This window comes from Sinohyriopsis cumingii, chromosome 15 (assembly GCF_028554795.1).
Source record: "Sinohyriopsis cumingii isolate HCF-2022 chromosome 15, ASM2855479v2, whole genome shotgun sequence".
In the NCBI taxonomy this organism is placed as follows: Eukaryota; Metazoa; Mollusca; class Bivalvia; order Unionida; family Unionidae; genus Sinohyriopsis; species Sinohyriopsis cumingii.
The window spans coordinates 143,293,396-143,320,179 of record NC_142975.1 but is presented as its reverse complement, the minus strand read 5'-3'; the positions used below and the strand labels follow the sequence as shown (position 1 = coordinate 143,320,179).

Here is a 26,784-nt window from a genome sequence, read left to right as displayed (position 1 = left end):
TCGTCTTGGAGTGAAGTAACAAAGGTGGCGAAGAAAAGGGGCAAAACCTTTCCGAAGCGACGCAGATGACTATTTCATTACGTTACCTCCGTATAAGGGGAATGATATACCTGAAATTGTGGTAAGACATACTGCGTACGATATTTGGTTGGTTCGAAATGCCCGGAAGCAGAAACACAAAGTCATAGACGCAACAGACCCCATTCGAGCTGTGCACCAGACAACACAACATGGCAATTTTAAAAGCGGGAAAAAGAAAATTATAAACTATTATCTTAATTTGCTAGTATCACTGTACAAAAGTCTACAATACGGTTTGGGAGTCTTTGAATGAGCAGACTATCAAGCAACAATAAAAACAGGATATATTTCGATTACTTCTCGAACTCTACCCAATTATTGCGATGCTTGAGGAACAGGACCTCAGTACCAACCTGGATTTCAGGTTTCTAGCAACCACATTCTGACACCCATTAACATAGTCAAATGTAAGTACAACAGTTTGACCTGACCACCTGACGTGGTCTATATTTCTTTTCTTATGACAGCATGTTATGAATTGTAAGGGTTTTGCTTCTTTATGTTGTATGTATTCAAATAGTCAAGACAATGTATCGAATTTAATTCAGATTAATAATAGGTCTTGAATCGTTCTAACCAAAAATTTAAGTTACTGATTCAAACTTTGATGATGTCATGCATGTTTGTTGCTGATCCCATCATTCCACCAAACTGATCATACTCAGTATGCACGTATGTACGGAAGTATTTAAATATATATATAATATAACAGAACAAAACATTTATTAATGAAAGTTAATCGCTAGCCGTAGATAGGTGGCATGTGACAATATCACCACTGCAACACCATCTAGTTCGTAGTTAATATCGTATATTGTTAAGTATAGCGATTGTTTTTATGTCTATTATAATACCTTGTATACCAATGAAGGAGAGGGTGCGTCCATATATAGGTCAACTTAAAATATTGCCAGTCACAAAATTGATGATTGTTCTCTGTTCACTCATATTTTCTTGAGGCAACGACTTTTGTTTCGAAAAACTGTATTCCCGCTCTTGTCGTCGTTTCCGTCTTATTTCTTGAATACTTCCTTAAAGATTTAGAGATTTTATATAGAACCTAAATTTCTCGTGGAAACACCACCCTTTTTGATTACTTTTATTTTTCACTCAAAGTTTTCTCTTCATTTAGCACATTTCCAGTTACAGCAAAGTAGACTGGTCGACTGTGAAAGTACACCCTTGTATTTAATACACACACATGGGGCATTCAACGTAAACCTCGCTTAGGATAAACGGTATAATGTAATATCTTTGTACACCTTGTATTAATTAGACCGTAAAGCCCGTCGCTATTTTTACCAGATAATACAATGAAATTCAGCTTAAACCGGTTATTGGTCTCCGGGTATGAAAGGTAATCAATATTCATCTCGTGGGATTGCAGCCAATAAGAAGTAACTTATTCTATAATATTCAGCATGAGGGATAGCATAACTAACAAACGAGAAGTAACATACGGAACGGATATGCACACAGGTAAGTTCTGTCTCTCTCTCTTTCTCACTGTGTGTGTGTGTGTGTGTGTGTTATATCTTCCAACTATCTACATGCCTACATAGGAAGGAAATTACGTGAAAATACATAGATTGTGATCTATATTAAAATTCTGAGTGCCGGGCATATGAGAACACACAATACATGAGATTACCGTAAAGCACGTAGGTTCAGCACAGACCATTTACAATTTTCATGAATTTGGTAGTGTTAAACCATTAATATGCAGTTGGATGGCTTGTCTTAGTTTAGAAAAGAATTTTATTAGCTTTAAGATCACATTTTATTCACTATCATACAGTGGATTTCTCCTTGAATAGAACTCAGTAATATTGCTTCCTGTAGTATCATCCAAAAATCGATGTACAATTATGTAAATGTACTGCTTTTAATAACTATATGTCAAGTAGTATCTTATAGCTGAAGTTCAGCAGCATACGCTGTCTTTGCTACCCATGTCCTACAGCTGAAGTTCAGCAGCATACGCTGTCTTTGCTACCCATGTCCTACAGCTGAAGTTCAGCAGCATACGCTGTCTTTGCTACCCATGTCCTACAGCTAAGTTCAGCAGCATACGCTGTCTTTGCTACCCATGTCCTACAGCTAAGTTCAGCAGCATACACTGTCTTTGCTACCCATGTCCTACAGCTGAAGTTCAGCAGCATACGCTGTCTTTGCTACCCATGTCCTACAGCTGAAGTTCAGCAGCATACGCTGTCTTTGCTACCCATGTCTTATAGCTGAAGTTCGACAGCATACGCTGTCTTTTCTACCCATGTCTTATAGCTGAAGTTCGAGAGCATAAGGTGTCTTTTCTACCCATGTTTCTGAATGTACGTGGGGCACATTAACTTCATTCCACTAAAAACCGTTTCTGTGCAATTTACACATCAGATACCCCCTTGTTCAACTGCATCATTCAAGTAAATCCAGCCAACCCAATGAAAATGATATTATTCACTTCATTCCACTAAAAAAAAAAAAACTTTTCTGTGTAAGTATTTACACATCGCATGCCCATCGATGTTCGATATTGTTCCTATTTAATCTGTGGTTTGGACGATCATGTAATTGTTGCTGTTTCTCGTCAAATAAATCCTTTGTAACTTATAACTTAATAACATTGAGAATAAAACTTATTGGATAATCTTTACATAGTAACCATGGTTTGTTCTCACTGTTGTATTGTAAACCTTTGCTGGAGCAGTTTCTCTTTGTTTTAATTTTTTCTACAAAATATTTAAACTCCTTGTAATCTTATTAGTGGATAATCAAGTCTTACATTTGTAAGTGTCATTAACTGTCACATTAATAGTACTTGTTCTACTAATTTAATCCTAAAAGAAACTAATTCCATTTCTGTATTTATCAATAACGCATTGAGCCATACAGTTGAAGTAAATATACCCTATTGAAGACAAATATTTTCAAGTATATGAACAAATGTAAGCACCTTAAATAAGATTGAAAGTTTTACTGATATAATGGTACATCTACATTCTCAAGAAAGAGCGAATGGATATAATAGACAACGATCTGTTGTTATTTGAAAGTCACGTGGTATACAAAATGCTATTCTTCTTATATGACGAACTGACATTAGTGTTGTTTTGGGCATTTGCAGCTTCCCTCCTTAGTTTTTGATCTTTTTCCAATTCTTAAATCCTATTCGATCCCGTCTTTGTACACATATACTGGTAAGAAAAATATCAGTGCATGAAAAATTATAGTGAATTGAACGTAAGACATTTTATTTTGTATGACATTAAAGAAAATACAAGTGCGAATATTAGAGACAAATATTTCTGAAGAATTTCTATTTATTTCTGAAAGTTCAAAAAACTAAATCTGCACATAAACAAACAATATGTAATGAGTGAGAAAAGACTAAAATAGGAGTCAAACATGTCTCCCTTACCCCTAAAAAGCAAATTATCGGTTCGATAGGAATTCTAGGGCCAATATTGTTTATTTGTTAGGTGATAGTGTTATTTTACTTGTTGGTTGGTTTGGCGCTTGCAGTTTTAGATACGTAATCTTTAGTACTAATACAAATAATTGGTTGTTTGTTTCGTGTTTTTTTTTTCGTTTAAATCCGATGCAGTTGCTTGGTTGCTTGTTGAATGCCATTTTATCAGTTTTACTTTTTCCTTGCGTAGTCCTTACCAATGTTCTATACATTTATTTTATGTTCTGTCATTTGATGAATTTTTAGAGACTTTTTATCAGTTGATGAAATTATATTTACATTGTTTGCATTTATGGTAGTGTTGAGTCCCTGTTTAACGTTGTAATCAAATGTTTCTAAATTATTTTTTTTTTTTGTATTCAGCATCGTACCCATTTTCACACCATTATCTCTAGACAATAAATATATATTGTGATCCCCTATGGCATAGTGTAATGTAAATTTTCGATCTGAGAGATATTGCTGAAATGTTATCATAACGTTTTCATCTGTGCCATAACTTTGTTCCCATAAATATAATTGCTCTGTTTCCTTTTTAATAGTGCCAGATATTGTTGATTCAGACTGTGTCATGCTTGTTCTAGTTTTGAACTTGTACACGTAAAACACAAATAACACATAATAGAAAAATGATTTAAGTTAGCCATCCCTTGTCTTGGTAACCTCTGGTCATCTTGTAAAATATTTAATTGCAACTAGAATGTTCATTCGGATCCATATCATTATTAATGTTTTGAAACGTTTCTATTTTGATATTACTGAACCAAAATACTCAATCGAAAATGCCCTCATCAATCGCACAATTTTTGTTTTTACTAGTTATATCCATAATTTTCTTCTTGTTCTTGTTCTTCTTTATTATTAATTTTTTTTATTATTATTATTTTATTATTATTATTATTATTATTATTATTATTATTGATGTTTATATTTAACGTTGTTTCTTTTTATGATTCGGTGAAATTATGATAATATCATTAAAGAACTTACTGTTGTGGATACTCAAATAAATTATAAAACCCCAGCTAGAGTCATCAAACTGTTAATTAACTTAACAAAAATATCATAATTGAAAACGTGTACTAGGAAACTGGCAGGCCCAAATGATGCAAAAAACAAAAATGGAAAAATAATCACGTAGTTTTTACTACAGGTAGTCTTTGCCCAGTTTATCATCATCATCACTTGCCACTTCTCACTACCGATTTAAAAAGTTTTATTCATAGAAATAGATCTGATATCGAAATTCCAAATGATAGATTCTAAATATCAAATGGGTTTGGGGTTGTTGGGTTCTCTATGTCTTTGTGGAGGACTTGTAGCTTTTGAAAAATGTGAACTACCCTTACGCTATACATATAGTGAGAGATAATAGTCTACACACTATTCAAGAATGAGAAATAATTAATTGTGTAATTATCATGTGTTTAAACCTGATTAAGATCAATTTTAGGGAACCGGACGATAATGTTTATATTTTGCGTTTAACTTGTGAATTACATTTTATACATATATGAATTGTATTTTGTGTATAACACATATATCCATGTATTTGACTCGTGGTCACTTGGTATATAAGGTCCTAGCTGCCTTCACGTACATGTAAAGCTGTTTTTGAGGTAGTGCTGATTGTCTATTACATAACACTTACGTTTTTACCTCGATGACGAGTTAAGTTCAAAGGCAACCCTTTACTGGTCCCTATGTTTTGTTTTAAACAAATCAAATGTAGTTTGAACATGTGTCTAGCACACACACACACGCACACACACACACACACACACACACACACACACACATATATATATATATATATATATATATATATATATATATATATATATATATATATATATATATATATATATACACACACACACATGTAAATAGGCAATTAATGAAATAGGTAGAATGTTATTTTAAATAGCTACAGTTGAGAGAGAGAGAGAGAGAGAGAGAGAGAGAGATTGTAATGATTTCTTCATACTAATAACGAAAGGTTTTGAGAACTTTGACTTTTTTTTATTTACGTGAGAATTATCATCTAGTCACCTTCAAATATGCGACATTCATCACAATATTTGAAACAGATGTTTTGATAATGATGTTTGTCAAGGAGTAGCTATCAAGTATACTGTAAATGTTAACGTAAACAGCATGTCATAAACACAGCTTGTGGGTGTGACATTTTCTTAACATCGGTCACGCTTTGAACTACATGGGATCGTCTCGTTGCTTCAAGTTACCTATAAAATAAATATACCACATAATGTGTAGTACATGAGCAATGCTCCCGGTATGACTGACTGACTGACTGACTGACTTTATTTCCTCTTTAAAAAGAGATTACATCAGAATAAACAAATTCATGATAATACAAGATCATAAAATAAAACAGAAAATTGGCAAAAATACAATAGTAATACTGTGTCAGCTACCGTACTGACAAAACGAAATATCTCAATACCTGCAATTATGCAAATCTGCAATCATTTGGCGGAGCATGGCACTGATCTTTTAACAGTTGCTTGATGATGATAATATTTCGAAAAGTTAATACGTCTATAGTGTTATGTGCTTAACATTAAGTTCGGGATAGCAACGAAAATGAAATGAAAAGCTTATAACAGTGTAATTCTATATGTAGTTTTTTTTCTTCATATGACGCATGTATTTATGCATATATATACTTGTTTGCGCGTATGCGTGCGTGCATGCATTTATCTATGACTGATTGTCTAAATGACTTAGTTATCTCTTCTACAAAGAGTATATCAGGTTGCTAAGATACATATTATACATATCATAGGATTATGAGACACATCATAGACGAGAACGCAAGCATGATATATACATCGTCAACTAATGCATTTACAAAATGAGATATATAAGTACAGAAAACCATATAGAAATCTCTAGGAAATAAACATAAACAAATACATAAACAAATACATAAACACACACACAAACAGCTGTCATACAACAAAATTTGCGGATTTGACAAGAAGACTTTGGCCTTTAATTGTTTATTTTTAATGTTAATTTACTACTTACTTTTTATATCATGTTAGAGCATGTTAGTTGATAGTAGGGCACACATTTTATTGTAGAATGAAGCTATGTTGTTTGCGGTCACCAACATGAGCCTATCTGATACATCATCGTCAATAGATGACATGCAGTCAACCCTGCTTCCAAGAAGTGTCTCCAACAATGCATCTTCTTCTTGATTGAATAAGTTAACCCCTTCTCTCACTTCTAAAGAGTCAATCACTCTCTCAAAGAAAACGTTTCGTTCCTCAAGCAGCATTTCGCAGCCTAAAATAAGATGTTTCGCTCTGTCGTCAGTCTCTTTTCCACAGAGTTTGCATATCATAACTTTACCAACAAGCATGATATATAGTTTCATTACTTCAGAGAGAGGCCATAACATGGATGGAAATTTACGCCCAAGAAACCATATACTACTTGGTTTTAAGTCCAAATGAATGTTTCTGAAGTGAATTAAATCACCCCTTAGTTCCATATTTGCTCTCCAGGTAGTTTCTTCATGGTTTTGAATAATATCAGTAAGATGTCGATTCCAGACGAGTTTTTCTTCAGTTTGTACTCTTGCTGCATAGTCTAAAAGAACACTTCCCATACTATATTTCTTAGTTATTCTGTCAATATCAGGTATAAATCCCGTCTGTTTTAGCGGGTTGTTCAGATACTGACATAGGCGCATAATGAAAATCTTTTTCCAGATAAAAGTCCAATCGCCCTTACACAATCGGTTGAAAAAGAGCAATTTCATCCTACTATATGTATGCTTCCATTGACCAGAGTCCTAAGGTACTTCTCGTTCCCTCCGTAGGCGAATATTTATCGAAAGCTTGCATACGTCGCGCTGCATATCTCTGGCATAATTCAAGTTCTTTTATATTCGAGTTTGTGATACCTGACCATAGTTCACATCCATATAGGACCGAGGGTAGAATAATTCTTTTCCAAATCTTCAAACTTGTTAGAGGGTTCATTCCTCCATCTCTGATACCAATAAAATATAAAGAGTTTGACAAGTGTTTGCCTTTATCACATGCTTCTTTTATCGCGTCGTTTGGTTTTAAGTTGTATTTTAGAGGTATGCCGGCATACTTCTTACTTTTGACTGTCGGAATTGGAGATTGGTCGAGCATAAAAGAAGGGATACCAGTCGTTCTTTTGTTAGTAAACAAGATGGTGCAACTTTTATCTGCATTATATCTTAATCTCCACCTTTTCGCATAGTCGGAAATTGTATCAAGCAGTTGTTGCATTGAATGATGCGAGTTAGACATTACAGTTGTGTCATCTGCTAATAAGACACTAGGCAGGTGAAGATCGACAAGATTTAGACCTCGCAAAGTGTGATCTAATTCCGTGATCAAATCATCTATCATTACAAGAAAGAACCCGGCAGACAAGATACGGCCCTGTCCTATCCCCGCCTAATATCGAAACGTTTGGACAGCTTGCCCGCATATAAAACAGAGCTTGTTACCCTCTCAAACGAATCTTTCGTGATGCGCCAGGTCTTCCCTTTGATGCCAAGTCTGTACAACTTGTAGAATAACCCGTTGTGCCAAACTGTTTTGAAGGCTTTAGCATTATCAAGAAATGTAGCATAGACAGGAGTATTTTTATCCAAATAGTAGCATATAGATTCTTTAATACAGAACGCTGCAGTGATACTACCACAATTATTTCTAAAACCCTGTTGCAATGGATTTGGAAAAGAAATCTGCTTAGAAAATATAAGTAGTCTACTATATATAATTTGTTCTAGAACTGTCTGAAGCACTGGAATTATAGTTATATCGCGGTAATTATTCATATCTAATTTGTTCTTTCCTCCTCCTTTGACTATTGGTATTACCAAACCTTGTTTAAAGTGGCACGGGTACTTCTCGGCCTCGTACACTTTTGTGAATATAATTTCAAGTAATTGTACACTGCTTGGAGGGTCCGCAAACAGTAAATGCTCAGCAACAATACCGTCGTGGCCACATGCCTTATCTTTATTGAGAGAGCTAATTGCACTACTGATTTCGTCTCTAGTGGGAATTTTATCAACAACTTCATCAAAGTGTGAATAGGTTTCTTTAGTCTGTTTTCTAACCTCTGCTAAGACCATCTGGTAATGATTTTCATCGTACAGATAAGTATTGTCAGGCATTGATAAACTGGAAAAATGATTTGCCCATAACTCTCTAATAGAGTCGTGATCGCGTACAATTTTTCCGTTTGATTCGATTTCGTGAATGTAATCGCGTTTATTTCTTTTATTCCGTATAAACTTATAGAAAGTAGAAATATCGATCTCAGCAGCCTTTTCAAGCTCACTAAATTGTTCTCTATCGTATATTTCTTTAGCTTTCAATAATTCTTTTGCAAACAATTTCTTCGCTTTCTTATAGTTCGCATATGATATATATTCCCAGCCTCTTGGCCTACCATTAGAAATCCATACCCTGCGTTTCAGCCGCATTTCCGTGTGAAACTTTTTTACGTTTAGTAGTTTCCAATAGGGGTTAGCGTATGGGCAAAACCTCTTTATGGGGAGAAACCTAGAAGCTGCTTCATGTAAAATCTTTACGGTGTCTTGAATAATAATTTCAATATCGACATTCGTCGCTAGTTCTGCTTTATGCATTTGCGCTAACAATTCATTGCGTGTTGCTTCCTTATATCTATTTATTTGTTCTACTGAGGCTTTCTTCCAATTTATGGAATGAATGATATGCTCGTCAGCCATTGCTGCATTATGTACTAAAGGCGTGACCAACTCTATTTTTATAGGAAGATATCTGAAATGTTCAAAGGATGATCATCTATTATTTCTGCCTTAACCACTAAATCGAATTTACTTCTTTGCAATAGTACATGGCCTATCAAAGATTTTGATTTGCCATCGGTTGAGAAAAAAGTAAAATCTGGCCCTTCACAAATGGATTGACTATTAACAGATACTAAATGTCTATCGCTCAGAAACTTTTCCAGAATAGTGCCTCTAGCGTTTGATGTTAGACAATTTGCTTTGAGCTAAACAGGGAACTTAGCTGACCACTGAAGTCTCCGGCAAGTATGGGAATGCCTTCTTTGCAGAAAATATCAAACTGATCCTTTAGTTCTTCTATTGTTTCGGAGTAACTTGCAATAGGAAAATTAGTTGATGGCAAAAGTGCACCGAATATAAAATATTTAAGTCTATCATTACATTTTACCTCTATCCGTAAAACTCTGTCACTGCCAGCGCTCGACAAGGGATTAAGGCGGAGTGATTTCCTATAAAGGATTGCTATTCCCCCGAACCCCGTATGCCTTAGCCTTTCTTCGAAATTTACTGCTAGCCTTTTGTCAGAGCGTGAGAATGATTTAAACTCTGGGTGTATATTATCTAGGAAATTGAGCTGCTCCGGGAGAAGCCAATGCTCAGTAAGTACAGCAACATCTACCTCATTTAGCAAAGAATACAAGTAAGGTGACCCGTACATGACTCCTTTTACGTTCCACGTCAACAGACGAAATGTATGGCTAGACATTAGTTGACTTAACGAAAAATAGATTTTCAACACAAGTATTGCAAAGACTATATAGCAATACATTTTCTTAACATCGGTCACGCTTTGAACTACATGGGATCGTCTCGTTGCTTCAAGTTACCTATAAAATAGATATACCACATAATGTGTAGTACATGAGCAATGCTCCCGGTATGTATGTATGCATGTATGTATGTATGTATGTATGTATGTGTGTGTGTGTGTGTGTGTGTGTGTGTGTGTGTGTGTGTGTGTGTGTGTGTGTGTGTGTGTGTGTGTATGTATGTATGTATGTATGTGTGTGTGTGTGTGTGTGTGTATGTATGTATGTATGTATGTATGTGTGTGTGTGTCTGTATGCATGCATGCATGTATGTATATATGCATGTATGTATGTATGTGTGTGTGTATGTATGCATGCATGTATGTATGTATGTATGTATGTATGTATGTATGTAGGTAAGTATGTACGTACGTACGTATGTATATATGCATGTATGTATGTATTAATGTATATAGGTAAGTATGTACGTACGTACGTATGTATGTATATATGTGTATATGTATGTATGTATGTATGTATGCATGCATGCATGTATATATGTATGTAGGTAAGTATGTACGTACGTACGTATGTATGTATGTATGTATGTATGTAGGTAAGTATGTACGTATGTATGTATGTATATATGTATATATGTATGTATGTATACATGTATGTATGTATATATGTATGTATGTATGTATGTAGGTAAGTATGTACGTACGTACTTATGTATGTATGTATGTATGTACGTATGTATGTATTATGTATGTATGTATGTATTTATGTAGGTAAGTATGTACGTACGTACGTATGTATGTATGTATGTAGGTAAGTATGTATGCATGTATGTATGTATTTATGTATGTATGTATGTATGTAGGTAAGTATGTATGTATGTATGTATGTATGTATGTATGTATGTATGTATGTATGTGTGTGTGTGTGTGTGTGTGTGTGTGTGTGTGTGTGTGTGATTTGGATTGTTTTAGGTAGCTTTAACAATTTTTCAGTCATTTCGCTACGATGTCTGCATTGTTGCAGTTTCTATTGATGTCTAGCATTACACAACTGTCACACAGTGATTAATGAAATGATCATTGGTTCAAGTCATTTTGTAACCATATCACACAGGATCTTTTATATAAAAAAAATCCAATTTACATAATATTAAATACATGAACCTTTCTAATGAGGGAAGGAAAGAGAGATTGAGAGTTCTGTTTTATTTTAAAGTGTGTCTTTGATTTTAGATTTTTAACGTTGTTTTAACGATTTGAGTCATATCGCTACGATTTGTGCAGTATGGCAGTTTATAGTGATTTTCTAGCACTGAAGCATCATGCCGCAGACATCTAGAGTCATGTCCCACCCAGTCACATTATCCTGACACCAGTCCGACCAGTCGTAACACTAACCTCTTAATTCTGAACGCCAAGAGAGGCAACTGCTGTTTCCCTTTTTTTTAAAGTCTTCAGTGGAAGATTTTGAGTTCATGAGCACCCTATAGTTCCAATGAATCATTGAAATAAATAAATAAATTTAATCTTCTCAAACTGAGCACTATTTAATGACTCAGTTAAAATAAATGTTTAAGACAGGAATAGTAATTTTCAGGTAAATATCTCTAATATGAAAAACTAAGACGCAATTTCAGAACCAGAAAGAGGGTATGCTAATCATTTCCAGAACATTCAACTTGTCAAAAAGGTCAGGTCTTTTAGCAGCTAACAAGGTAAAAGTAAGTCATCTGTTTTTAATAGGGAAAACACTTAACCTGAACTTAAATCCCATCAAATTCAGCAAGATTTCTTTTACAGCACCCAAGATAAAAAGGATATAACAACGTGTTTACTCGAAAAGAAATTACCTCATTCCGAAGTACAAACCCACAATGTACAAAATTATTTATTGAATATGTTGTCAACTAAATGACCATGGCAATCTAGAATCATGAATAAAAAATGAAACAAATAATATCGTTATATATAACATATACTTGCATAAAATAATATATAATTGGAATTATTCTTTCTGTCTGGACAGCTCGGGTAGCCTAAGTGGTTATAACGTCCACTTCGGATGCGGGAGGTTGCGGATTCCAAAGACATAAAGTGGTACTAGTAGCTGCCTAGGAATTAAGAGGCTAGTGTTAGAACTGGTCGGCCTGGTGTCAGGATAATGTTACTGTGGGACCTGATGCTACATCTCTGCGGCATGATTCCCTAATGTTTGACATCGCTATAAACTGCAACATTGCAGACGTCGTAGCGATATGACTGAATTTTTTTCAAGCTACTTTAAACATCCAAATCACACACAGCACACTAACTTTTTGTTTTGCGAGGATGCATTTATATTTTAATTTTCATGGTAAATCATTTAGGTTATAAATAAACGTACTGTCTACCTGTCTGATTGATATGGAGCAACAGTCACTGATTTTGTTGTAATTTATTGCTTTGAAAAAGGAACAGTTACCTATTCTGACTGTATTTCATATCTATCCCAGTTTTGGGTCGTGGTGTGTGTATTTGAGAAAGCTTGCCACTAACTTCCCTTGAGTCAGTGGATGTTCCTATGACCTTTTACAAATATACTGGTCGCCATGTAAAGCTGACCATGTGCTAACAAATCACGGTAACCACTATAAAAGGGTGCCCCGGGTAGCCGAGTGGTCTAAGATGTTTCCCTTTACGGATCACCAGCATCTCACTTCTGTCCGGGTGGGTTCGAATCTCAGGTTCAACAAGCGTAGGTACGTGAGAAAGTTTACCAGTAGCTTCCCGTGGGTAGGTGGTTCTTTCAGGATCTTCTCCGCCAGATATACGTGTCATCTCGCTGTGAATTCTTCGTTTAGTACAATTGAGCCTCGTTTTGAACTGCACAGGTAATCGTCTGCAAAAGCTAAGCTGCATAATACATACAGCGTACACATGACAGATCAGCAAATTGCATGTCATTTTGTATAAAGAAGGCATAAAACAATGACAGTCAATATATTTTGCAGTGAAAATCAACACTCACCCTACCCCAATTTCATTTTAAAACAATTGGATATGTTATTTAAATATATATGTAAATATTAAACTCTCAGTACCATGGGATTTGATTTCAAAAACAGTGTTGTGAACCACGTTCACTTACCTGGTCCTGACTCTTTCCACAAAACTGGACATTGCATTTATTGTAATGGAGGTAATTCATGTTTGATACGATTCCCGTAATATCGAGTCCGGTACTTGCAAGAATTTTGTGATAGAACAAGGTTGCAGAACAGAGCACAATCTCGAGATTACCCAAATTTATAAGACAATGCAGCTAAATTTCAAATAAGACACCAATAAAAGCATATATTATAACGGGAATCGATGACGATATGATTAACAATAATGGAAAATAACTCAGTGAGGTATTAATACATACCAGCTTAGGTACAGTGATTTGGTCTGGCTGTCTGCATTGCATTTGAAAGCGGTAGGACATCGAAAACGCGAAACCCAAACAGTGAAGATAGATCTGATGTATTCAGATAAAAATACTTTGTTGATTATGTGTTATTATTTACCCTAACACAATTAATTTATAACAAAACAGCTTGTTGATTTTATGTTGCTTTAGTTTATCAGATTCCATCAATCTTCTCATATTGCGCATTGTGCCTAAACATAGCTTAACATTATACTTACATGTTTATTTTGTTAGGTGACGTCTTGCTTGTCATCGAGGAGCCTAAATAAGCATACAAGGTTCCGATCAGTCTCTGTAAACGTAGCCTTTATTATAGATTGCATATGGATAGGTATAAAAAAAAATTAACTTCATTAATGAGATATTATGAATTGACCGAGTTTTCTACAATTTGATTGGATGTAAACGGTCACTTGATACTGATCTGGATTTTTTTTACACATCGATAATTTCTGCGGACTGCTTTTGGTTCCTTATTTCCAGGTCATTTTACCTGAAGTCTGATCTATATCAACGCATTACACCATAATAATAACAACAACAAGCTCCCACTCACCCACCCCCTGTGATATCCGAACAAAATTTACAAACCACAGATTAAAATCGCTCATTAGAGGTTAGAACAGTGTAACTGCACATACCTTCCTGCATTTCAATACTCTCTTCTTTTGCCGAGGACGGCATATGGCAGGCTTTACAAGCCAATCTTCAGAATGTATTGCATTTTTCTTCGATAACATGTTCCAGCAGTTGTTAAAGGTCAGGGTCATATAACGAGCAGGGACAAGAGATTGCTTTTGAAAGATGGAAATGCGCAGAAATCATGAGCAACGAATGCTATAAAAAAAAAACAACAACAAAAAAACGTGTCATATGCAAGCGAATTGTTAAAAACAAGAGGAACATTGGGGGGGGGGGAGTCCAATTATAATTCCAAAGATCATCTAAAGAACAGTAAGCTTCAAATGCTGCATGTGATTTCTGTACAACACTAATATCGATAATTTATTAAGCATCGTTTAAGATATTTCACTTAAGATATAAAATGGAGGAACAGCTCTTTTCGCCATTAATCATCAGTGTGTTTGAATTATATTATTTGTGGAATCTGTTGTTTTATATGATTTTCCATGTTTTATATGATTTTCCATGTTTTATATGATTTTCCATATTTGTGAATTCTTTACATTGACGTAGATGTTGTTCTGTGATGTTGTATACTAACGCAGAAGCAGAAACTTCGAGTAATGCTGTAGTAATTACTTTAAAATCAGTACTTTCTTTTTCGATTTTTATAGTTTAGCTGACTATTTTTTTGCTCAAGTTTTAAATCTTAGAAAGATAAGAAGGAATCAAACGATAAAAAGGAAACTCTGTACAGTAGAACCTGTCTTGAGAGACTACCCTTCTGTCAAATAATAATGGTCTCTCAAGACACTTGGTCTATCATAACGGATCATAACACTCCATAATGAGTAAATCCATGCATTAAGAATTTGGTCTTCCAACACAGGTGGTTTCTCATAGCAGTGGTCTTTCAGGACAAATTTTACTGTACAATAGTATTAATAACCAATCAGCGATCTCTTCGTACTCATTAAGCAGGTCAGTTTCTTCAAAACGAAGTATTATTTGGGAAAATTTTCGAATAATGTTAGCAGACCAACAAATCCACTGGCCAGCATCCAACTCTGATGACCGATAAACAGTTCTTAACAGACTGATTCCATTGTGTGAGTTATAAAAATCAAAGACTAAGAAAATAAAGAATAGATCACTGGTGCATATTGTAATATTTCATGAATTTTCCTTAGTCACGTAGAGAGCAAAGGAAATTTAATACATCCTCATGGTCAGTGACACATGAAAATCAAATTTGACCTTGTAATTACAGTTTAATTACTCGTAATCAATACTTAGTACAATGCAATCATAAGTCAACTATCCCAAATTTTAATTTTAGTTACTAAGCAACTGATTTATTGTTTACCTCTAATCCAATCTTTCAACGTTATAAACCTGTGAAAGGAAACGTTTATAACGAATTTATAAACCCCTGATTTTTTGGAAGGGTATATTACTGTGAAAAATATATTGTGTGTAACATGTAACTGTGTTGGGTGAAGTCTATATTCAACGTTACATGGTTGTAGAGCGCTTTGTGACTTTTGGATTATGACAAGTCAATTATATTTGCCAATTGGCACTTTAGTTCATGTAAACGGGAACACCGAAAATTATTGCAAAAGATTAAAAAGCTGATGAAAAATATAAATACCACTTGTTAAATATATTTGTTGTTGTTGTAGTAGGGTTCAACGCCATTTTTCAGCAAAAGATAGACTATATATGGCGGCCAGTATCAATGGCTGAGGAAGAATCCAGGAAAACCCCGGAAGGAAACATCGACCCACGAGAAGCTACTAGCATGCTGTTTCACATGCCAGCATTGTCTGAAAATGAGACTCCAACCCACGCAGACAGATGTGAGTTGGCGATGATCATAATCCAAAAGTCACAAAGCGCTCTTCAACCAAGTGTGAGTTTGGATTTGATATCCAATTCCACTCTGTATTCCTCTAACCTATTTTACTTGCATCAAATGAAGTATTAAATGGATCATTCCTTATCTCCGCGTCCGCGTGCAAGTAAGTTTTAAATGTTTGTATGTTTTCATATACTAGGATTTTAACTGAATCAGTTCTTCAGCTTAATGTGTCTTTCTTCTATTTAATGTGTTTTTGCATTTGTTTCCGTTGTCTTTCATTCAATGTCATTTTAATATTTTCTTTTTCGTTTTATCCTTTTTACCACAGCAATATTATTTATCAGTTGTTGAAAAAAGTATTCCTGAATATGTTGGGATTTGTTTAATCCATCAGCAAGCTCGTCTATTTTTAAAATGACAAAGTTAGATCCTGAAGCAATTTGATTTTGTCGATTGAATTAGTGATTGATAACGCATAGGTCGTTTTGATCGCTTAGATTCCACCTTTCTTATCATTTTTTTTTTTTGTTTTTGTTTTCTTCTATCATTTTCCCTTATTACGGTTAAATCATTCTTCTTATGCGACTGTAAAAAAAATGTGCAGGCGTTAGCTGTTATCGTATCTTCCAATTTTATTAACGTACTCTTGACATCCCTAATTAAGTTATTATCTCTTGCATATTTTGTTGTTTTTCTTTATCTAAGTCCTTTTTTACTGGTCCAGTTGTGATTGCAAATTATTGTATTCACTTTGTAATTTCTTTAATTTCACCCTGTCACACTCTAATATATCTGTCTATGCGTTTATCTTCTGTTCAATTGTTTGCACGTATTGCTGAATGTTATCTGTTCAACTGCTTGTACGTATTGCTGAATGTTAGATATTTAAGATGATCTTACTCTAACGGTTTCCAAAACTCTCACAGAATCAGACATGGTATTAAATTTCTACTTGAACATGTCCTGTGCAGCTAAATCCGTTGACATAATGTAAATCGGTCTATTCGCACTTCGTGACTCGTGTATTGGACGGCTCGGTTATTACATTATTAGCCGTTAAGGACTCACGGTACTAATTCAACTCCAATAGTAAACATATGGAAACACTATCATATTCAAAATTCAATAACTTAAAATGTATGGGTGCTGATAATGACACCTATAATTCTTCATGCACATCTAACCTTGGTGCAAGCTTATGTGTGGAGAACACCATATGACCCGCGGCATTTTGTTTATCTACATGTGCATGAAACACATGTTATTGATTCTGCACCAAATGAATCAGGTGCTACTTTCATTATTGAGTACTCCTGAGTCAAGCCTGTAAAATTACTAAAATTGCATCAGTAGAAATTTGTCTATTTTTTTTTTAAATTACATATAGGATAAGCTCTCAAAAGATATTTTTACTAAAATTTTATTTTCATTATTAACCAATTATGGACCACCAAACCCGCAAATACTCTATTATTTGTTCACCCATTTCTAGACTGGTTCACAGTTCTTCCGTATAATTAGTACCGTGTGTCCTATAACCAGATTTAATTTTTTTAGAAAAAGTTTAGTTTTACTCATTGATATTGGAGCATAATTGTAAGAAAGAATTGGCCATGCTTGTGCATGGATAATAGTGCAATAGCATTTTATGTGATACCAATGTCTATAGCTAAATTGCATCCGCGTTACATGTTGCTGTGTTGCATTGTACTTTTTAATGGCTTATTCTTGTTATTAAAATAATTGTTTTCTGCCTTTGTATCTTCATGTTACCTTTCTATGGCATGCATGACACACAAAAGAAACACAAGCATGCTGACATCAGCAAGTATGATATCACAGGGTTTCAAATTACATGACGCATTGTATTTTCATCTCTCACTGGCTATAAGACAAGTTTTAAATGTTTTAAATTTCAAAATTGCATTTCTTTTCTTGCTGACTCTCACAGAAATAAGATGAAGTGCATCCCAATTCATATCAATCAAACAAAACAAATAAGTGTGCCACATCACAGGTCAAAATGATAAGAGGCCATTGTCCTTTTGTGACTAAAACAAATACACACACCCATGAAGCATCAAGAGATGCTGACATTCCAAACTTATTTATACTATCATCACATGTGATTCATCACCCCCAAATCTTAATAAAAACGTATAAAAGCCAAAGAAAAGTTCCATAAGCTTTATTATACTGAAGAATTAAATAACAGAGTGCTACTTTTTAGTATAAAACTATGGGGAAGGGTGTGGAAGCAAAGAATAGACAGAGTAATTTCTTCAAGCCTGGTAATGTTCACCACAACAATGGGCAAAATGTGCATCAACCCAAAAGACACAGCCACTTGAGGTCTGTTACATAAGGACAAGAGACAAATTTGAAAAGCTATCCAAAGTTCCTATAATGCTGACATTGATGTTGGAGACAGAAAGCCTATGTACAAACTGCTGCGGCTCAAGCTAATAAGTAAGCTGGAGGTGGAGAAATATGTGAAAAACATTGCGATGCCAAGACAAGTCCATGTTTCTATGCAATATTCAGACACTGATAAAATTTATCACTGTATAAACTGCTTGTTAAATTTAAGTAATAGAATTGAATTGCATATTAAAGTTGTCTAATGCATAAATCTATACCTACATTTACCAAAAACTCATAAAAGGTTAAGAAAAAGTCTCTGAATCATTACTGTGGTTACTTTCTACTATAAGCAGTGTTAAATTACTTTTTAATACAAAGCTGAATAAAATGCATAAATTATTGAAAAAAGAGAACCAAAGCAAACCTTGCAATCACTCAATTACAGTCAAAGGGGAGGGAATACACCTTGATTTGGCAAACCATGTAGCAAGATCTAATTTACAGCTAAATGATTCCTTAATATTACTTGATAGTAAGTGCAGAGCAATGTTGGCTTCATAAATAGCTTTTTTTAAATATGAAACCATATTTCTGACATGAAGCTTGTTTTTATCTATTCACAACAACAGATCTGGTGAACAAAACACATATCGCTTAGTGCACACAGGAAAAAAATGCTGAGATTGGGTATAATGTGTTCCGAGAGCACCAGTTCCAAAGCCCTGGCTATAAAGATTTTCTATCATGGGACTTGGTACATAAAGAAAAAATAGGTCTGATGTGGTGGTAGAGAGCAATATGTTCACCATGCAGTTATACATCAATAATGTTTCAACTGTATGAAGAGATGCCGAAGAGAGGTTGGGGAAGAAAAACTGCCTGTGTAAATAATGCAATACAGATAGGACTTTTGCAGACTTCTATTGGGAATGAAGGGTTGAAAACTATTTTTTAAAGTGAAAATGTCCCTCCCTGCTCCTTCAACAAAAGAGATGCAGAAAAGTTCCAATACTGTGCCAAAAAATTGTATGTACCAATATAAGAAACATGCTGAACATAGAAAAGGTGTCAAGGAGTTTAATTCTATGATAAGAAATAAAACAGATATGATTGATTCAATGTGACTTGACATATAATAATGCAATTTACAGGTTGAGGCAATGCAGCATGTGCAGTTTTGTGCACAGTCCATGATTTTTACAATGTTCTCTGCTTTGATCTGCTGAATGTGTCTCTAAAGTTAAATGATCAGTATTGATACATAAGTGATTGTGACATAAGTGGCTTACATTTAAAATATTTCCCCCACCCCCTTTTGGGGAATTGTTGCATGTGTTAAATGGTATTTAACCATATAGGCCACTCTGTGGACACCATCATATGAAATTCTGCCATCAGGCCATACTGTGCTCTTTTCCCCATGGCCTGAGCTATCTACTGCCACTGTCTAGTGTATAAAACCATTCCCATCTGTCTTTTGTATAGATTTTTTCTCCAAAATCACATGCAAACCATGAAAAAAAGACTCCATTATGATTGTCATATGCAAAAACCACCAAAATGATACTCTGGATGCACATGGTAACCATGGAAACAACAAGCTTGTATTATGGTATAGGTCGAATATAGGACTCACGGTACTAATTCAACTCCAATAGTAAACATATGGAAACACTATCATATTCAAAATTTAATAACTTAAAATTTATGGGTGCTGATGATACGACCTATAATTCTCCATGCACATCTAACCTTGGTGCAAGCTTATGTATGGAGAACACCATATGAGCCGCGGCATTTTGTTTATCTACATGTGCTTGAAACACATGTTATTGATTCTGCACCAAATGAATCAGGTGCTACTTTCATTATTGAGTACTCCTGAGTCAAGCCTGTAAAAATACTAAAATTGCATCAGTAGAAATTTGTCTATATTTTTTAAATCACATATAGGATAAGCCCTCAAAAGATATTTTTACTAAAATTTTAATTTTCATTATTAACCAATTATGGACCACCAAACCAGTAAATACTCTATTATTTGTTCACCCATTTCTAGACTGGTTCACAGTTCTTCCGTATAATTAGTACCGTGTGTCCTTAAGGGAAGTTGTCAAATACCGTAGGGCTAATAAAATCCTGATAGTGGGGTCAAATGTGACGAGGGCCGATGCAGGGTCAATTCTATGTTTTATGTAAAGAATGAACTTCTACCGAATACCTTGTATTGGTCAAGGTACTGAAAACGTCTTTGTTTTTGGTCTATCTTATACAGCTGCTGTTCACAGGAGGGTTTCCAGTGTTTCTGGACTCTAAGGCTAAAAAAGACGTAAACACGCACTCACCGTATAGTCACTTGTCACTTGAAATTTGAACATCGTTTTATTCTTGCTCACATTATTGGCTATTATATACCCTTTGAGTAAATCGACACAGATACTTTTGCTTTGGTCCCCTTTCGAAGACCGTTCCGTTGGCCTAGTGATTAGAGCGTCCGCCTCAGATGCGGAAGGTCGCAAGTTCGAACACCCAGCCGAGTCATACTAAAGATTTATAAAAAATGGTACTAACAGCTGCTTCGCAAGGCGCTCAGCATTAAGAGGTTAGTGTCAGAACTGATCGGCCCGGTGTCAGGATAATGTGACTGAGTGGAACATGAAGCTACATGTCTGCGGCATGATGCCCCAGTGCTAGACATCATAATAAACTGACACAATGCAAACATCGTAGCAATATGGCTGAAAATTGTTAAAGCTACGTTAAAAATCCAAAACACACTCCCATACAGCCACCCGTTCGCAGAACCGCAGTGCCCTTTCGAAATTTTGGAAATCCGCCCAACACTTGACCTGAACTAGCCCTGTTATAATTCCCACAAAATTCATATTTCCCTTGTTAAGTATATATTCACGAAGCCGCCATTCTGTACATAGACTGGATACCATTGTTCACATCTAACGTTTATAGAACATGACACTTTTTCATGAAGCAATAATAAAATGGAATAAAATACGATTCAGCTCTTGCTCCCAAGGTACACTTACATGTATATAAATAGGTTTCGAACGAAACTATGAGATGCGCACGTTTGTGCATGTGGGCCTTTGTTTACAGTGTGCTGATTTAATTTTACGTTGCATTCTCTCTCTGCATGCAACTTCTTTCTCTCATTTAGTTACTATATACAAGTATTGTACTATGTGTCTCTGAATTTAAAGTTTAGTAACCTTGAAAATCTGAGTAGATGGATCCACCTTCAAAATATGTACTTTTTCCATGATGTGAAATAAACATGAACTACATTGAGTAAATTTAAATAAGGCGTGCAAAGTTTTTGAATTTAGGCTGCTAGATCAATTACAAATCTCTGAATATGAGGCCAAAAGTAGTGCATTAATACTGAATGAATAATTTGACATAAATTGAAAGACTATGCTCCATATGTGTTGCGTCCTTCTGGTTCGAAGACGACGATGACATCACTGACATGTTTGCTTTCTTTAAGTAAGTGCACGTGATCAAGCCTACTGTGCTCTGAACTGTCGGTCGCGCGCTTGAAAGATGTCGATTGGGTTCGCGTCATCAGTGAAGAACATGCTGCAGCTATGCCATTTACTCTGCTCACGCTTCTGCACTGTCTCTGCAATTCTCTTCTGTTCAAAATGTGTAGTTTCGGTATTGACGAGAATCACCAGATGGAGAAATCAGGTATTAGAATTGTTCGCAAGTTTCAGGGTTAATTTTGAAGTCATTTAATGACGACTTGAAGGGATCTTCAAAGCGTTTCCTCCCACCACCCTAAGCTCGTTTTCCCTGTTTTAGTTCGCCACAGAAGATCTTTGTTAGTAGCTCTTCTGACAGCCTGGTGAGGTGGCCTGCCCATTTCAACTGTGATATCATCATCATCATCATCAGAGTATGGATGCTTTGAAAACCTGCTGACGTGAAAAACTCAGGGTCTGGGACCCAGTTCTGCCATCATATCCTCATCAGTTTCCTCATGCAGCCCACGTGAAAATAGTTCAGCTTCCTGGCATGGTGTCCGTACATCATCCAGGTTTCTCAAGCAAGATTTCATCATTAATGTGGGCTGACAGTGTGCTGCCAAAATACGTGAACATGTCCAGTGCGATGAGTTTGGCCATTTATAGTGACTGTATGCTTTACATAAGGCTTTCCTGGTGCAGGTTGGTGTATTGCTTCTGTCTTTTTGATACTGGTCATGATAGATGGCTGTTGAATGAGAATGTTGTTGAAGTGTTATGCCTATCTTTGAAGTAACGTTTCCTTGTTCTTGTCAGTGAGCAGTGTTCCAATGTCAGAACTCATTTTTTGGACATGTTCCCGATGAATGTGTCCCGTAGTTTTGTCTTCAAAGCGTCACAGAAGCTCTTTGTATAATTCCTTTATGCGTTGGACTGAATTTCATCTGCCCTATTGCTTAAGCATGGGTCTTGAAGCGTTCCGAGTTTGCATTGAACGGTCCTCTTGATGTTGTTGAAGACTGCATTCTTAAAGGATGCAATGCTGTCTTCTAGATAGGCCTTCAGCAGCTGATGTTTCTCATTGAGAAGTGTGTGTACGACAGCATAGTTTTCATCAAACCAATCTTGATGTTTAAGTGAAGTGGGGCCGGTGATTTTGGATGCAGTTTAGAACGTGGAGCCTCTGAAAGATGTCCAGTTTTCACACACACACACACATGTACATTTTTCATATAATCTAGATTCCATTCTTGAGCGAGTGAAAATTATTTTAAAACTTCAGTGGCACATTAAAGTAACACCAATATATTTTACGAAATTATCCCTGGAATAAATACATGTTCTCGTTAGAATCCATCAAGAAATAAGTACAAGAGAACGAAAGAAAGAGAAAATTCAAATGCAGCAATAGACATGCATACAGAAACTAACATAATCATAAATTAATCTATACCTTAATATTAGTGCGTGAGTTTCCATAACCTATTATTAAGAGAAAGTGCAGCATAAGTCATTGATATATAGTTTGATCAAGATATGTGGAAAGGTACAAGCTAAAATGGCATCCAGTGTGCAGTAGAACGTGATCCTATGTATGTATGTATGTATGTATGTATGTACGTATGTATGTATGTATGTACACTATGATGACAAGTAGGTAGATAGGTACGTATACAGGTGAGTAGCCACTTACGATCCTATATTCCATGTATCTGTTTGTGTAATGTTATTTATATTATTGTGATTAACGAAATTATTATTATTATTATTATTATTATTATTCATAAACAGGTCCAGAGAACATCTTCGGATTCTTTCTTTTCAAACACAATACCGAGGGTTACTACTAACTTAGAGACCTCAATCATTAAACGTTAACAACTTAATTGTTTTTAATGTCGTCTAAGCAGGATTGAAAGATCCTATTGTTCTGCATTTTTGAATATGTGTCTGTCTGACCATTTGACACAAAATGTGCGATGAATATACAAATCTTTAATTTGATACTTTGTCTATTTGCAGAAGGTACCTTCAATGCATTCCAGAGATACCGACTGATAAGCGAATCTTCACAGTGCGGTCGATGTCGTCACTGGACGTCTCGTTTGCTACTAGTTTTGCTCTGTGTTTCATTCATCCATTACTTGTTCATTTACACTAACAGCTTCGACAGCATCAATATTCCTTTAATGTTCAAAACTGTACAGGGGGGTGCAACTGCATTTTGGAATAGAACATTAGATTTCTTATCTGACTCTCAAAATCCTAAAAACATCAGTAATTTCCAGTTCCAGTTAACAACATCATCCACGAATGGGCCTCCAATGCCTAACTCATCACTCCCACCAACTGTTCATATCACTGAACAAAATATGTCATCCCCTTGGACACAAAGGATATTAGAAATGACAACGGATCAAACAAAGTCTCCAGTTGTACAAATCATTCAAAAAAATGTGACATCGCCATGGAAAGAAAGGATACGAGAACTGACAAAAAATCAAACAAAGCCTCTTCTTACATTATTCACGTCTTGGATTGATAGCGAGGACAAGTACATAGTCCATAACCTAACAACACTGAACTGGTTATCACTTCGTCCTTTTGTTATGCCGATCGTGTTCACAAATGCAACTGCTCTAACAAAGACGTGTGAAGGCGCTGGTTGGGTGGTCTTGCCTTTAAGAGTCGCCGCCGCGGATGGAGTCCCGGTTCTGAAGTATATGTACATTGATGCGATGAGAAGGATCGAGTCCAACTTTTACGCATTCGCTAATAGTGACATCTTATTCACAGATACCTTGGTTGAAACATTGATTGAAATCCTACAAAGTAATCGAACATCCCGTAATTCTACTCAAGATAATTCAACATCGCAGCATCATACTTTGATTGTCGGTAGAAGGACCAATGTTTATAATATAACAATGGAGGAAGGATCATCTTGGAGTGAAGTAACAAAAATATCGAAGGAAAGAGGAGAACTTTTCCGAACTGATGCTGAAGACTATTTCATTACGCCACCATCGTATCCTTGGAATGATATTCCTGAAATAGTGATTGGGCGTAGGGCGTATGATAATTGGTTGGTTCTAAACGCCCGAAAGCAGAAACACCAAGTCATAGACGCAACAGACACCATCCTAGCTGTGCACCAGACAACGAAACATGGCAATTTTGAAGGCATGAAAAAGGAAACTAGAGACTATAATCATAATTTGTTAGTATCATTGTACAAAAGTCTCCAATACGGTTTGGGAGTCACTGAATGTGCGGAATATCGAACAACAATAGATGCGGGAACTATTGTGGTCACGTCTCGAAATCTACCCAAATATTGCGAAGTTGGATGAAGAATTTTTTTATGTGGAAATTAAAAAGTTATTGAAACAAAATTACAGTAAAACATTTCGACATGCGTTAATATTTGCATCTTTTACTCATAAACGCTTACTAAGAAGATGGCCCATTGAGATTATTTTGCGTGGAGGTGTGTGTGTGTGTGTGTGTGTGTGTGTGTGTGTATTTTGTGATTATGTATTCACTGTATGGAATTTATTCCCTGATGAGTGATGGTTTCTGAATGTGAGAAATTCAGTCACGATACGCACACAATTTTAAATTTTCTTAAGTTACAGTTTTTGCTGTTTTAACAGATTGTTACTGTTCAACTCTGTTGCTCATGTGCACGTGGTCGACACGTTTTGGCGTTGTTTGAAGTAGTCATGGTTAATGGTTGGAAGAAATTAGAGATGATTCCAGATGGATCAATTTAGCGAATTCATAGACCGGTGGATTCATTGGGTGATTTCAGACAGTGTCCTATTTCTTCCATTCAAGGAAAGCTACATGGCACTACATTTCATATTTCTGAGCTGGTTTACGCCACAGTATTTGATTCGGCCTTTACATTTGCCTTTATTTGTATGTTGACTAAATCGCATGCGGAAGCCTTGACCTCGCCGATCCTGAAATCATTGGAAACATATTTTGTGAGTTTGACGCATAATTTGATAGATGAAAATGAAGCAAACAAATTAGAGATAGTTCAGCTGAAATCTAGATTGGCAGCTTTAGAGACGAACACTAAATCTTTGGAATCTGAAGCTGACAATTTAGAACAGCATTCACGGTGCGACTACTCAAGATTTAATTATATTCCTTCATAACTTCTGGCAAACAACAAATATGTTTTCTTCCAAAACTTAGATTCTCAGATATAACCGCGACATTTTCATGCTATCAAATACGTACTGGGGTCTAATCGAACAAGAAACATCTGATAAACAGGAATAATCAGGTCAGTCAAAGTTTAGGCGCGACCATTCACTTCTTCATGAACCATTATGTATGTAAAGTAGTTAATATTAGAACAGAACAGAACGGATGACTGAAAGTAAATCGCCGGCTGGATATTAGGTGGCATGTGAGAATGCTACAACTGCTACATTTTCCCAAAGTGACGTAACTAACCCATGAAGATACGCCTCCAATTAAGGGTTAAGGTTTACAACCAAAGCAAAATTATGAAACATTTGGAGGAACTAAAAGTTCAGTTTGGTGCATGAATGTACCATCTTTAGGACAGGATATAATGACTATCGTGGAATGTACAAAAAGTGTCAGAGAGAAAACTAGTATATTATTATGAAGAATGAACAATTTATAATTGCTTAAATAGCACAAAGTTTTTTAATATTGTACTCATTATTAGAGGAACAAATTTGGCAAGATCTTGGAAAATGCTGAGATTATTGGTGGTATATATAGTTATCACATATGCAATAGAAGATTTGCTGCAATAAAACGGTTTTGAAATCTTA

At 35.5% G+C, this 26,784-nt stretch overlaps 1 protein-coding gene across 2 annotated transcripts; it reads left to right on the top strand.

Annotated features, from left to right (window-relative positions):
- Positions 1 to 1,396: 1,396 nt before the first annotated feature.
- LOC149782962 (uncharacterized) lies at positions 1,397 to 26,784 on the top strand. 2 transcript variants are annotated; one of them, XM_089934517.1, is made up of 2 exons: positions 1,397 to 1,560; positions 23,984 to 26,784. In XM_089934517.1, the coding sequence occupies exons 1-2, from the start codon at positions 1,503 to 1,505 to the stop codon at positions 25,312 to 25,314; spliced, it is 1,389 nt and encodes a 462-aa protein (XP_089790643.1). In that variant the 5' UTR covers positions 1,397 to 1,502; the 3' UTR covers positions 25,315 to 26,784. The 2 variants fall into 2 exon arrangements, with proteins under 2 accessions (XP_089790643.1, XP_089790644.1); XM_089934518.1 differs by lacking the exon at positions 1,397 to 1,560 and adding an exon at positions 12,866 to 13,043.

What these genes read in the sequence shown, in the direction of transcription:
- LOC149782962 (XM_089934517.1), top strand. Translation starts at nt 1,503, where the DNA reads ATGAGGGATAGCATAACTAACAAACGAGAAGTAACATACGGAACGGAT. An exon ending in CGGAACGGATATGCACACAG is followed by an intron (nt 1,561 to 23,983) that starts GTAAGTTCTGTC and finishes GTCTATTTGCAG; the next exon opens with AAGGTACCTTCAATGCATTC.